At 33.8% G+C, this 14,239-nt stretch overlaps 1 protein-coding gene across 4 annotated transcripts in view; it reads right to left on the bottom strand.

Annotated features, from left to right (window-relative positions):
- LOC112048437 (TRPL translocation defect protein 14) overlaps positions 1 to 14,239 on the bottom strand; it is a 35,691-nt gene that overhangs the window by 3,776 nt on the left and 17,676 nt on the right. For 3 of the 4 annotated variants that reach the window (XM_024085961.2, XM_052881698.1, XM_024085962.2), the window contains 4 exons: positions 13,195 to 13,323; positions 6,706 to 6,842; positions 2,860 to 3,404; positions 1,941 to 2,128 (listed from right to left, as the gene is read on the bottom strand). In XM_024085961.2, the coding sequence (XP_023941729.2) occupies positions 1,941 to 2,128; positions 2,860 to 3,404; positions 6,706 to 6,842; positions 13,195 to 13,323 (999 nt within the window). The remainder of the gene's footprint in view (positions 1 to 1,940; positions 2,129 to 2,859; positions 3,405 to 6,705; positions 6,843 to 13,194; positions 13,324 to 14,239) is intronic. The other variant, XM_052881699.1, reaches the window with a different exon arrangement.

Below are 14,239 nucleotides of genomic sequence, written 5' to 3'. Positions count from 1 at the left end.
ATACATATATACGAAAGAAATCTCTAAAATTTTAAGGTCTTCAGTATTTAATGTAATCTTTGTTTGAAATTAGTGTATATTTTTAATTATGTGAATCAATCACAAGCAATTTTATAGAGTATCTTTATATCAGAATATTCTGTTGTGAAGAATAGTGTAATTTTTCGACCAACTAATTTAGAGATTTCTCAAAAGCTGGTTTAGCATCATTATTAGATCAATAAAGCTGTTATTTCACATAGAATGATATAGATCACATCAGTAAGTAGATTCAGGGCTACTGAATATTCAATCAAAGATTCAGTCAAAATTTTATACTTGTAAGTCCATTATGACAAAATGACACGTATAAGTACAAGCTTTGACACAAAAGGATGATGACAGTTTTTTAAATTGTATTTAAATTAAGAGTATGCTAATAGTAAAGCAAATTTGTAAAAGTAACAGGGTGTCTGCGATCATTACTTTCCGAGCTACAGGAATTTAAAGGGTCAGATTTGCGGCGCTGTCACGGATCTCTGAAAAACGCCCCATACAAAATGGTACGAACTAATGACGTCGTAGGTACATAATGATCGTTAGATTTGTATGGGCGTTCAAACAAAATTACTAATATCTTTGTTATTTGTGCGTTTATGTTTATAGTTCATTTATTAAAAAATATCACATTTAATGTAAGGAAGCTAAAAATTTATGAATTTTCATCTAATTACGATAAATTTTTTTAATAGATTATGAAATTTTATAATCTTATTTAGTTCGCAAATATCCAGAGAATATTAGATTTTTATGTTGAAATTTAAATAAATATTAGATTTTTATGTTGAAATTAGTTAAAAACCTAGTCATCATCCCCATTCCATATACATCCATAACTCATTACTATGTGAAGGCACACCTTTACTAAGGTGAATGACACAGATATCCTCATTTGGTCATAACCCATCTATCTGTAATATTTATATACCAGTTGCTCAGACATATTGTTATATGTTTACAGGAAGATTTTTTAGACTGTGCAAATTTTTTATTTTTGGTGAGTTTATATTGTATGTAGAACATTTTTTTCTATGAGAGTTCTGTTTAATGTAATGTTATCTTTGTGCTAGGCTAAGTATAACAGGCTAAGGCCATTGTAATCAGAGAAAAATTCAGAGGAGTCTATCTGGTAGATATTATTAAAAATTGATCATACTTTTTTTAATTTTTAAACACAGCCTTGATAACACAGAAGATATGATAAAATAATCGTATTACACCAATTATATCCATTCGCTGTTATTATGATCACCACTGTGTATATGAGTGTGTGTGTCATAAGTGTATATGAGCAGGCAAATTGATAATGTCCATACTAAAGGCAAAATATTATTGCTAAGCAACTTCATATTATGCAGTCTGTCTGTCAATTTACAGATAAATAGGTTACTAAAAATTATGGGTAGTTCCATATTTTGATCTTGGAATATGATATCATCAGATAAATAAGCCTAGTTTTTGATTAAATGGACAAGTTTTTTAACCAAGTTCATAGAGGCGGTAACTTTATGATACAATTATAATTTTTTTTTTTCGAATAAAGAATTGTCAATTTACGAGGCAATTGCTTTAATAATATTTTTATGAAAATAAAATAAAAAAACTTAATATTATTGCAATTGGAAATAAATCTCCTGTAGGCCTAGGATGCACGCCATGAGATATCTCTTGACCAATAGCGATATCGAATCGCTCTTTCGTAGCTATGGGACGAAAGAGAGAGAGAGAGAGAGAGCTATTTTTCGATTTCGCCGATATCTCTCGACAGTGTCTCAATATATCATTTCTTATATCTAAATTACATTACTGTGGAGGAAAACGAATTATATTTATTCTTAACCGATGAAATCATATTCCGCAGATAAAAATGGAACTACCCACAACAGCAATATTAAACTTACAATCACAGTCAGAGCCTGTGTAATACTTGTTGGAGGTCTTCCAGTCCTCTTTGAGGGACAAGTTGTACATGGAGTAGGCAGGGTCTCCGGTCACCTCCTTCTCTATAGTGAGGAACTTTGGTAGCGAGGCGAGCAATGCGTCTTGGTCGTGAGCGCTGTACGTCTCTAGTAGGATCAAACCGCGGCACCTGAAATATTACAATAAGAAATTAGTTAACAAATTAAACACTGATATATAGAAATGGTTTTGGTGTAAGTTATGGTTCCTACTTGTAAACCTTTAAAAATATTGTCATTGGGTCAAATAATACTTTTTATTGCCCTTTATTATTGTTATTTTTTTTTCATAATAAAAGTTTAAATGTAATTTTCTAGAAACCACAAAAAATATATTTTTTTTGTTATTTACCTTTTATAGAATATTGCCTCAGTTTTGATATGTTAAATAAATAATAAAATTATATATGTAACATCAATTTATTGAGATATTATATGTAAATACAAATAAATCATAATAAATCTTCTTCAATCTCTGTTAATTTGTAGTTTCCCGTTATATATGTTAATATAATATATATTATGCGATACCAAAATATATACATATTCATGTTCCAGAAGTAAAAATTTAAATACATAAATAATAAATACATAATATATTTTTATATAGATGATTCTATTCTGTCGTTGTGAGTCGCATATCATTTAACATTTCATATTTATTTTATAAATTTTAAAGGTTTATATACTTAAGTTTTGTATAAAGTCTTTAACTACTTCACATTCCATGATTTAAAAATAGCCAGATATATTTTCATCTACAAAACGAATCACTGAATTACCAACCCATCTGACTACAAAACAGATTCAACACAAACCACCACCACCCACAAATTTACAAATAACACAAACAACACATCACCTGGGGTGCGTGGGCTGCCTGTAAATGTCCAACTGGTAGTACTGGTTGTTGTAGATGAAGCAGCGCCGCTTCTTGAATATGGTGAAGTGGGCGTCGTCGCGCTGCGGCAGCATGTTGAGGTAGTCGCGGTGCGTCAACTGCGTACGCACTTCCACCGACTGCCCCGTGGGATGGAACTTCCGCACCGTGTGGATATACGACCAGTGGCCCTTCTGGCCGCGTTTCCGCAACCGCACTTGCGCTTTGCGGAAGTCGCTCTGCAAGTAGTTGTGGACGACGTCGAAGTCCTGGAACGGCGGGAACTCCGCGTCGGGCAGCATGGGCGGCTTGACGAGGAACTTGCGCTTCTTCGAGTTGACGTTGAGCCGGTCGCCGGTGTCGATGCCTATTCTGTGGCACACGCACGCGAGCAGGCGGTTCATCTTCTTGTCGAAGTCGGTGGAGTTGTCTATGACGTCGAAGTACGGGTGGCCGATCCACGCCGCCGCCGCGTTGTAGTCCAACTCTCGGGCGAATTCCACGCCTTCGGAACGGCACGCGTGGTCCTGCGAACGTAAAACAGTAATGTAACTAACGTAGACTTGTGGGTAGTTCTTTTTGTTCCAATGGTGGATTCTTTGCCTGTTTTAGTAAGTTACCTTGAATAGTGTGACTTGTACAAATGAAATGCGATATTTATCAAGTGACAATGTTACTTCTTTGGTCAGACATAGCCACAGTTACATATCTGTTTACCTTTTAACGGTAAATGGGACCTTGGAGCAAAACATAGGGTACTTTTGACCCTAAAATAAAAATAGAAGAGGGTGAAATACGAAACATAATGTGATTCAAGAATTTTTAAATTCGACTCCTAAAGTGGTGTAATATAGGTTTGAAATTTTACATTGATTTCCACGCGGACGAAGTCGCGGGCGTCCGCTAATATATGTATATCATCGCTATCAACCCATATTCGGCTCACTGCTAAGCTCGAGTCTCCTCTCAGAATTAGGTCAATAGTCCACCACGCTGGCCCAATGCGGATTGGCAGACTTCACACACGTAGAGAATTCAGAAAATTCTCTGGTATGCAGTTTTCGTCACGATGTTTTTCCTTCACCGTTTGAGACACGTAATATTTAAATTCTTTCAGACTTGAAAAGTTGGGGGTGCATGCCCCGGACCGGATTCGATCCCACACCCTCCGGAATCGAAGGCACAGGTCATATCCACTGGGCTATCACTGCTCTTAGTATATGTACATACCTAATAATAATATTGACAGCGCGTCACAAATATATCAGTTATTAAAATGCCATGCACCATATCAATCAATCGCTGATAGTCACGAACTGATAATATAAAACTGGCAACCGGCCAGCGGTCGCGAGACTGGTGACACGCGCTTTGTTCTAATCCCCACTGTCCACCCATCTTCACTGGCTACTTTACTATCAGTACTAAGGACACGATATTTTCATAAGCTTGGCACATTGGTATTGCCTTGGGAGGGCCCCTGATTTGATTACAAACATTGACTTGCCTGAGTATGTATGGGTCAAATCTTGGAAGCAATTTTCAACCGATTTCAATAAAAGGTAGAGGTACACTATTCGACGCGTATGTTTTGTTTTTTTTTTAATATAACCACTAAAATTGGGAATGAAAAAAATGTACATGTTTTTTTCTATTCTAAGAACAATAAATTCCAAATGATAGAAATGACTTGCTTCACTTCACTAGTTGGCCTAGGATGGGCTGGAATGGATGGGATGGTTCAGTCATCAGGCGGTGAGTCGGAACACCGTGGTTTAGTCGGTTGAAGTCCGACATAACATTCTTGCCCTCCCCGTGGCGAGCCAATAGCGGCGGCATAGAAAACATTTATCTTTCGTCTCATTGCAACGAAAGAGAGCGCGACATTTTCATCCCGCTGATTTGGTAGATGCTCATTGGTAGTAATATGTTTTTTTATTTCTCTACACGAGAATCTATTTATATTATTGACACGTCCTAAGCCTGCTACTAACACACGTCTTCGCTTATTGGAAAGGTAATGAGGAATACAGGATATATGCAGAGAGCCCAAGAATATTCAACAATAATTACAAAAAGTCTGTTCGTTGATGACACTCCCATCATATGCGGGCGACGAAGGGAAAGACTTCGCGGGTATGAAATCATGCGTGCGGGAAGTGAGGTGCTTCAGTTGGTTTTTCATTTATCGCTACACGCCCCCCGGCCCGCGCGGTCCATCGGGAATATTATGAACGAAGTCCCCGAGCTATAATAACAATATTATTGTTACTTATTGTAACAATAATCCAAAATTGCAACAATAGTGCAATCTGCTATTATTGAAACCAGGATATCGGATTCCAATCAAGCCATTAATTGTAGTGTTATGAGACTTATCAATCAAACCTCATTAACAAAAGATAACTGAAATACGTATTTTTGTTTTTATCAATTGCTAGTTTGCAAAAAGTACTGATAAAATTAAGCTGTTATTGCAGACATTGCAAAATATCTCATGACGACGTCATAAATAGTCATAATTAGCCTCAATAGCATTGCTAGTTTCTCAGACCAATTATAGAAGGACCTGTATCGCACTCATAGTCACAAACAAAATTGTCTGTCATTTTCTGAAGAAAACGAGCTTAGATTTGGTATATATCTTATACTAAACTAGAAGTTTTGCCCGTTTTTTACACATTTCAATTACACAAAAAGGTATTTTTACGGAGCTCTTTAACCGACGAACACGATTACAACTATTTAACATCAATATTAAAGAGACAGTTTTTATAATCGCATTAGATCGTTGATCATATACTTTGACAGAAAAGTAACGTCTAGCGAGGCAGGTCCTATACAATAATTTGTCTGAGGCTAGTTTCGATCCACGCCGATCGATCCAGTTATTTTCTGACTAATTGGAGGTGAAGGGGAATATTAGTTATATATAGAAAATATATGGCAAGTATTAAAAAAAAAGTATTGCAATATTACGATACTAGCAGACGCCTGCGAGTCCCCCCGCATGAAGTTAAATTTTTCACAAATCCCGCGGGAACCATGGATTTTTTCAGGATAAAAAGTAGCATATGTGTTAATCCAGAGTAAAATCTATTTCCATTCCAAATTTCAGCCATATCGCTTCAGTAGTAGCGGCGTTAAACATCCATATAAATTTTCATCTTTATAATACTAGTAGCCCTTGCTACTGGATTAAATAAATGGCCAACCTCGATTGTTTATAGAAGTATGAAGCAGAACAATACTTGTAAAACAGTACCTTTAAGTCGGGACTTTTTCTTGGGCTTTCAACACAACCGAACCAGGAAAATTTATATCTTTTAATGTCACCGGAAAGTCCCCAGTTCTTGTAAAACACAACATCATTATAAACACAACATCATTATTGACAAATTAAATTAAACTTATAAAACCCAAATTGTTTTGTTTTTGATAACTCTTATCATGCAAAATAATATTTGACTTGTTACGTAATTCGTCCTCATCTTCTTTTACGAGGATTATGGAATTTGAATTAATCATTTTCTTTTAAATAATTCCATATTCGGTAACAAATATAACTGTCGTATATATGTATGTAAAAAAAAGTCGTGTTAGTTACATTGTTTATAACTCGAGAGCAGCTAAGAGTAGGGATAGGGTAAGGGTAGGCGACCACTTGACGTACAAAGTTGAAATTTGGCAGGAAGGTAGTTTATAGTTAGAAGTTGTCCTAAGAAACGATTTAGCGATAGGGCCTGATTAAGGAGGTCCAAGGGTGGACGAAGTCGCGGGCGTCGCTAGTCCAATGTGAAGATTATATATTCAGTAATGTAAAGGTACCTCTGTGGAATAGAACTCCTCGGCGCCGTTGGCAGCGGAGACCATGTGCACGATGTGGTTGTACCGGTTGTCCCGCAACTCCACGCTGTTCCAGTTGTTGGCGCTCATCATAGCCTCCCATTTCTCTTTAGATATAACTGGAAACCATACATAAAAAACATCATTATCGACCTTTCAGGGACCCATTTTAAAAATACACAGGAAGGAATGTTAATTTTATTTTCTAATTCATATTTTTATTTAAATTTTCTTTTACCATAGATTTTCAAACACGTAAGCTTTAATAATATATTACATAACTTCAGGTAAGCTTTGAATCCTAGTTTAATAACAGTAGCCATCATCTCCTTTACCGTATCCCACTTAAGAGGGGTCGGCATAATATGTCAATCTTCTGCATTTGTCTCTGTTACTCGTCAACAGCTCGTCATCCACCCCCTTTACATACATGTCCTCTTTCACACACTTAAACCATATCTTCTTTGGCCTTCCTCTTCTCATGAGTTTCATCCCTCCGTTTCCGTTCAGTCTACTTACACGTCTTGGTCCACATTGCCATCGTTTTCAAAAAGCGTTTTGTAAAAGTTTCTGTATTGTAGAATAGCAATCTAAAGAATAGCATTAAGTAGGAAGAAGTTTACCATAAAAGCCAAAAACCATTATTATTACAACATGACTTCACGCGCTATCTTTTGATTGGTGAAAAATGTGAATAATATAATATGTACTCGTTGGTACATGGAATTTTACGAATAGACGCATCTGTTGGCCAATTTTAACGCCGCAACGTCCTATACTTTAAAGCTAATATTTATCAGGCTATTTAAATTTACGAACCCGATATCGCGTGCTCCAATTTAGCTAATCACTATAATATTACGTAGATACATAGGTATATGTATAAATCGCGTAATGATATTCGTACAAACTTTGTATATAACTTCTAAATAAAAATGATACATGGACAACGATATCACAGTAAATACGATATCTACTCGTATTACATAAAAGGTTTTATGCAGATCATGTTTAGTCGAGTCAAGAATATTTTTTACGACAGTATAAAAATAAAATATCTAAGTCAATAGTTATAAGTATTGTTAAATTATCTGAGACAAATTAAACTCAATCGAGATACAATAGTTCGCATTGAAGTGTACTAGCTTAGTCATTGCGACCCTTTTTCCAACTAGGTAAGTCCTAATAATCCGTCCTGATTAAATCTGTGCGGATTAGGTCTTTCATTAATTCAATTACATAAACTATGAATACAACATGTACATTAGTATATTTAGAATTTGTTTATGAAAACTCAACGAATAACAATTTTTATGAGGTGAAACGAGAGAAAAGCCTTAGAAGGATGTATCGTCTTATTACTCGACTGCAAGAAGGGTTATGTTTTAGAATATTGCAGTATGTATATCAAATTCATTAATCATCATGAGGATTTCAAAATGATATATCATGGCCATATTAAAAACCTACAATCAGAAAATGTTGTTCATTAATCGCTATACAAAATACGCGAGGTGGATGAAGGTGCGAGCAGGTTAGGCAGTCGGTTTTTATTTTTTTTTAAATATTTGTCTTAAAATCATGAAACCAGTGTGTAGTGTCATAGCTTAACTTATACCTATAGACAGCTAGCTCGCTGTAGAATAGAATGAAGGGAACACGCCCTTTTAATACATCACAAACGATCTTTTCACCACAATAAACCTTTTCACCACAAATAAACCTTTTCACCGCAATAAACTTTTTCACCGCAATAAGGTACACATCAAAGTTTCAAAGCTGTTAGCATAAACGAACTTGTGATTTTTTTTCATTTATTAATATTTATTCTTTTTATATTATTTACATAATACATCATAAAACTAAGCCACAGAATATATTTTTACTGTTACTAAGCCCAACCAAAGTGCAACATAAAGTTGAATTTCAATCGATAAAATGCAGAATCAATTTCATACATACCTAGATCACAAAATAATGCAGCCGATTACTTAGTATTTTAACATTTATTGCTAGTCAAGTTTCCAAACAACTGCGCTATTATGTAAATTTGCAACGCAAACGGTTATTTCCTTTCTTTGAATACTTACATGCAACGTCTTTCAAGAATGTCCCATAAACAATGGGTTAACATTATCAATTGTGGCGTGTCTTTGGTAACATTTTAGTGGAAAATTACACGTTTTCAGATGCCACGAAGTTACGTCGGTTATTATTATCGTTGATAGGGATAATATCGATAAAACCGTAATAATGTTTATCATAAACATTGTTTTGAAACAGAATGTATATAAGGTAGCGATTATATGACAGTAGGTACTAATCTCAACAAATGCCTAACATACCGTAAAACACACTACAGTATCTATTTGATACGTATTTGTACCTATGTAGGGCTGACAAATTTCGTTTTCAACTATGAAATGGACTTTTAAAATGCAGAATACTATTGTATTGAAGATGTATATTCGTAATTGAAAACACGGCAATGCGATTTCACGTGGTTTATCTCTTGTAGTACAAATTATTTAATAACTAAATATAATTTTACAAAAAAATTAGGTATTCCGTTTGTTTTGAGTAATATGTTCAATCAAAAAGTAAATTTAAAATGTATGCCAAAAGGTTGAAAAAATGCAAAAAATAAATGCTTAGCTACTTGGAGGGTTATTAAAAACAATAAATCGTATACATCTCATGACAAGCAAATTGAGAAAATTAATTTTATGAATCGAGAAGTTACAAATCCGACAGAAATAGCTCAAATATTTAATGATTACTTTATTGATATTTCTAATAAATCACGATTAAATACGGTTAATGAGAGCTTTAATCATATTAATTTTAACAAATGCTCATCTATGTTTATGTACCCTGTCACACCTATGGAAGTTTTCCAAATAATAAAATCCCTGAAAAATACGCAAAGCACAGGTTATGACGGTATAACAACAAAAGTGGTAAAGGCGTCATCACTATATATCTCTGAGGTTATATGTCATATTATAAACATATGTATCCAGGACGGTAAATTTCCACTATTTAAAAAAAATAACAGAAGTGATGTTAGTAGCTATCGACCCATTGCTTTAATTACGATATTTGCGAAAGTTTTTGAAAAAGTAATATATAATCGACTTTATAAATACCTCGAAGAAAATGCTATCCTAGTGAATGAGCAAAAAGGGTTTAGGAAAAAGAAGTCAATAAACATGGCAATTTATGAACTCCTTAACAAAGTCATGACTTGTATAGATAGAAAAATACCTATAGCGGCATTGTACATGGATATGACAAAAGCTTTCGATTTTGTGGATCATAATATCTTGTTACATAAATTATATAGATATGGTGTCCGAGGAACTGTGTTAGATCTCTTGACGTCTTATCTCACTGATAGATCTAAATTACTGAAATTAGTAGAATATGTCCTAATAACTTAACAGAGATATCTTATAACTCAACATCCCGTTGTGTTAAGTATGGTGTGCCACAAGGGAGCATTCTAGGCCCATTGTTATTTATTATATATATTAATGACCTCCCTTCAGTAATAGCTCAACCTATGGTCCTTTTTGCAGACGATTGCACAATATTATATGAACGTCATAATACATTATCTTATGAGGATGATATAAATACATCCTTAGATCAAGTAATTGATTGGCTTGTAAAAAATAATTTAAGTATTAATTTGGAGAAGACTAAAATTATGAATTTTAATTGGGATATCAACAAATAATATCAATCATAAGGGTATGCAAGTTAGCGAAACAGGTGAGACTAAGTTTTTAGGAATAATTGTTGATAGGCATCTTAGTTGGAAAACACAGGTTGACAATATATGTAAGAAATTGTTTAAATTTTCCTACGCGCTGTATAAGTTAAACAAATCAGCTAATATTGAAACACTGCGTATTGCTTATTTTGGATATGTAGAATCAACTCTGAGATACGGAATAATGTTCTGCGGTAATTCAGTCGACAGAGAAAGAGTTTTTAAAGCTCAGAAAAGATGCATCAGAGCAATAAGGAATCTACACTGGACAGATAGTTGTAAACCCCATTTTCAAGAGTTACAAATCTTGACATTTCCTTCTCTGTATATCTTTGAAACAGCAGTATTTGTACATGCTAACCTATCACTTTTCAAAAACTTGAATAATAAAAGACGTCCTCTAAGGTTGTGTGGACAAGCTGCAAAATCAGCACAGTTTCGGAAAAGTGTATTTTGCCAATCAATAAATATTTACAATAAGTTGACATTTAATATAAAAAATAATTCCAACTTGGCAAGGTTTAAAAAACAATTAAAGATTTTTTTAATAAACAAAGCATACTACTCCATCAAAGAGTACCTTGATGAATAAATCAATTGCAATTGATTTCAAGACTTATTATAGTCTTACTATACAAATACACCATATTAATGACTAATTTTTTTTTTTTTTTTGCAATTTATCATTTTACTTATCTTTGACATAAACTGACATTATATTGACGTAAAGGCATCATTAGAATTATTCTTTAAAATATTCAATGTACCTACTAATTAATTAATCACTGTACAAATAAGTGTGTGAATTGATTATTGTAAATAATAATGTTTTTATAATGATATTGCAAGCTGTAAGGCGGAATTTGGTGTTTATTTCAATAAGATCTGACTGTAACCTGAATTCGCAATAAACAAATTTTGATTTGATTTGATTTGATTTGATGTTTTATCAAATGCAAAAAACATTTATTCTATCTAATTCTGAAACAGATAGTGCGTTTAAACAGATACATTAACTTTTGTTTCGCTATATTCATACAGACTGTGCGTGTGCTTACATATAATAAATAATGTTTTTTTTAATTTTTCAATATTGGTTCTTGATTGAGAAAAATTGAAAAAAGAAAACCGTTTTTGAAAACTCTATTGCTAAAATTACAATAAAAGATATTGGCAAGCATTCGTATCTGTTCGTTTCTGTTATAGTGATTACAATTACATAATTATGTTTACGTTTATATATTACCTATTTATTCCATTAGGTACAATACGTCCCGTCTTTTTAGAAACCATTACAAATAACGGATTGCGTTGTTTTATACATACTCGTAACTACTATTGTAATATTTCCCGTCCGTGTGTCTGTGTGGAATTCTGTTCCGACCCTAAAGTTATTTATAGGTATATAAATATTATTTTTGAATTTTTAATTTAATATTTTGTAAATATAATCTTGAAAATATGCTTTACGTTTATATGTCAAAAGAAGTATTTTTGTTTGCCAGAAAATTTGACCATTGAAACAGAAGGAAGTAAAATTTCCATCGAAATCGATAAAATTCTTGTTCTTAGGAGGTTCAGATTAACCAGATAATCAAATATAAACAAAGTTTTAAAAATTGGTTATCCGATATGAGGGTATCGATATTTCCATTAGTAAAAATGCTGGTATTTGCGAAGAGATGTTTCAATTTATTTGTAAAGATTGAAAAGTAACGACTACAACCGTAACAATCCGGTATTTAGTGGATGAATCTCGAAAATAGATACCTAGAGTGTAAATGATAATGGTTTAGTTAAGAGCAAAAAAACGTGACTACACGTCACGTTGATCTGCTCAATTTGTATATAGATAATAATTAACTATGACGTCTGGTTGTATATTATATGACAGCTTAAAGCCGGTGTGATATTTGTTTACTTGAAAATTGACGGCATTATGACATTTCTCTCGTCTATTTTGATGAGTGTGCGAAATAATTTAGGAAATAGGTAAATATAAACGGGTTAATCAAGTCCTTTTACCCAACTACGGCAAAGCCAAGAGGGTAGGGCAGTGGATACAGTGGGTGCGACCACGGCTCTACCATGACCATATTTGTACCTATGATTTTTTTTATTTTGATCGATAATATTAACTTGTTCCACTCTTTTTAGACGCCTATTACGTAGTCGGGTTATAGTTTTTAAACTTCATTTTTTTGTATCTATTTTATTGCATTTCAGGATTTCTATCTGAACCTTCTTGTTTCGACCTTTTTATACCCTTTTTTACGTAGTCGGATTACCTATAGTTTTTAAGCATAATTTTATTACTCGCATTGGGGTTTTCCTAATTTTCTTTTCCCTTAAATTAACCTTGTATTAGAACGATTATGTAAACCATCTGTAACAACTCCAACAGTTGTGAATATTGACGAGGCTAAAAAGTTTATATGTACGAAGCTAAATAGATAGAGCAGTGGATATGACCTCGGCCTCCGATTCCGGAGGGTGTGGGTTCGAAGTGTGTGAAGTCTGCCAATCCGCATTGGGCCAGCGTGGTGGACTATTGGCCTAACCCCTTTTATTCTGAGAGGAGACTCGAGCCGAATATGGGTTGATAACGAAATAGATAGATAGAATATACTCATATATGTTAGGTAAATATATGAGTATACATGTTTGGTAATTAAAACTTGTATCAAACTCACATGCACTAGCGTCCATGGCTCCTCGGTCGCATATAATCAGGCAATTCCTTTGACATGTTCGCCCCAGTTCGAAGAAAGTGTTCTCAATCTGAATCATAGTCTTGAGCAGATTCTCTTGGAACTTTGTAGCTGCAACAAACAAATAATTCACTTTAGAACAAAAGGGTTGTTTTCAACAACATAAAGTACGAACGCGCAAGGAAAAATTCTCCAATAATAAGACCACGTCATAAAAACGATGAATTTTTAACGAAACTATGCAGGAAATTTATCTAAGTCGATTTTTAAGACGTAATTTTATTTTAATCTATAGGTACCTATAGACTTGAATGCCGTAAGTTGTGATATCTAGTATGTCTTATACTAGAATGTCCACCAGATGGATTTTTAAATCTCAGATATGTGCAAATTACAGAAGTTTTTTATGGATAAACCACCAAATAACTCGTATCGAAAATTATTTAAAAGAAAATAAAACACAGATCAAGATTTTTTTGACCTTGATGTCAACTACGAGTATCACCCTGTAGATTATGTCGTACTATTTACAGGACACTCTGTATAACCAACATCATGCAGAATTCTCAAGTAAATTTAATTGGGTTGGATATTCGGTAGCTAAGATAAGCTGATATACTAAAATTATAAAATACGTATACGAAATCGTACACGATGACACAAATTGTGAGATAGCACCTAACGAGCTCTACACAAAATGTCACAAATAAAATGTATAAAGGACGTGCCCTAGCTTACTTTCAAGAATTATTCCTTACTTTTACAGGATTTGGAGCCGAGCCAAAATTAGTGGACGCCAGGGGTGAAACCTATAAAGACGACATGGTGAAATGTACTAACGGCTTTTTTGTTTGTCTCCAAAAACCCTAAATAGCACACTTAAGCAAATCACTCTTACATCTTTGATATGCGAGCAAATAAAACTATCACTTTATTGTTAATCCAAATAGTTCAGACAATTAAAAGATTTTCATTTAGATAGAAGCTCGCTCCAGTAGATATAACAATGGCAGACGTTGAACATTCA

Source organism: Bicyclus anynana, chromosome 5 (assembly GCF_947172395.1).
Source record: "Bicyclus anynana chromosome 5, ilBicAnyn1.1, whole genome shotgun sequence".
Classification (NCBI taxonomy): domain Eukaryota; kingdom Metazoa; phylum Arthropoda; class Insecta; order Lepidoptera; family Nymphalidae; genus Bicyclus; species Bicyclus anynana.
The sequence above is the reverse complement of the archived record's forward strand: the minus strand, read 5'-3'. Positions and strand labels throughout refer to the sequence as shown.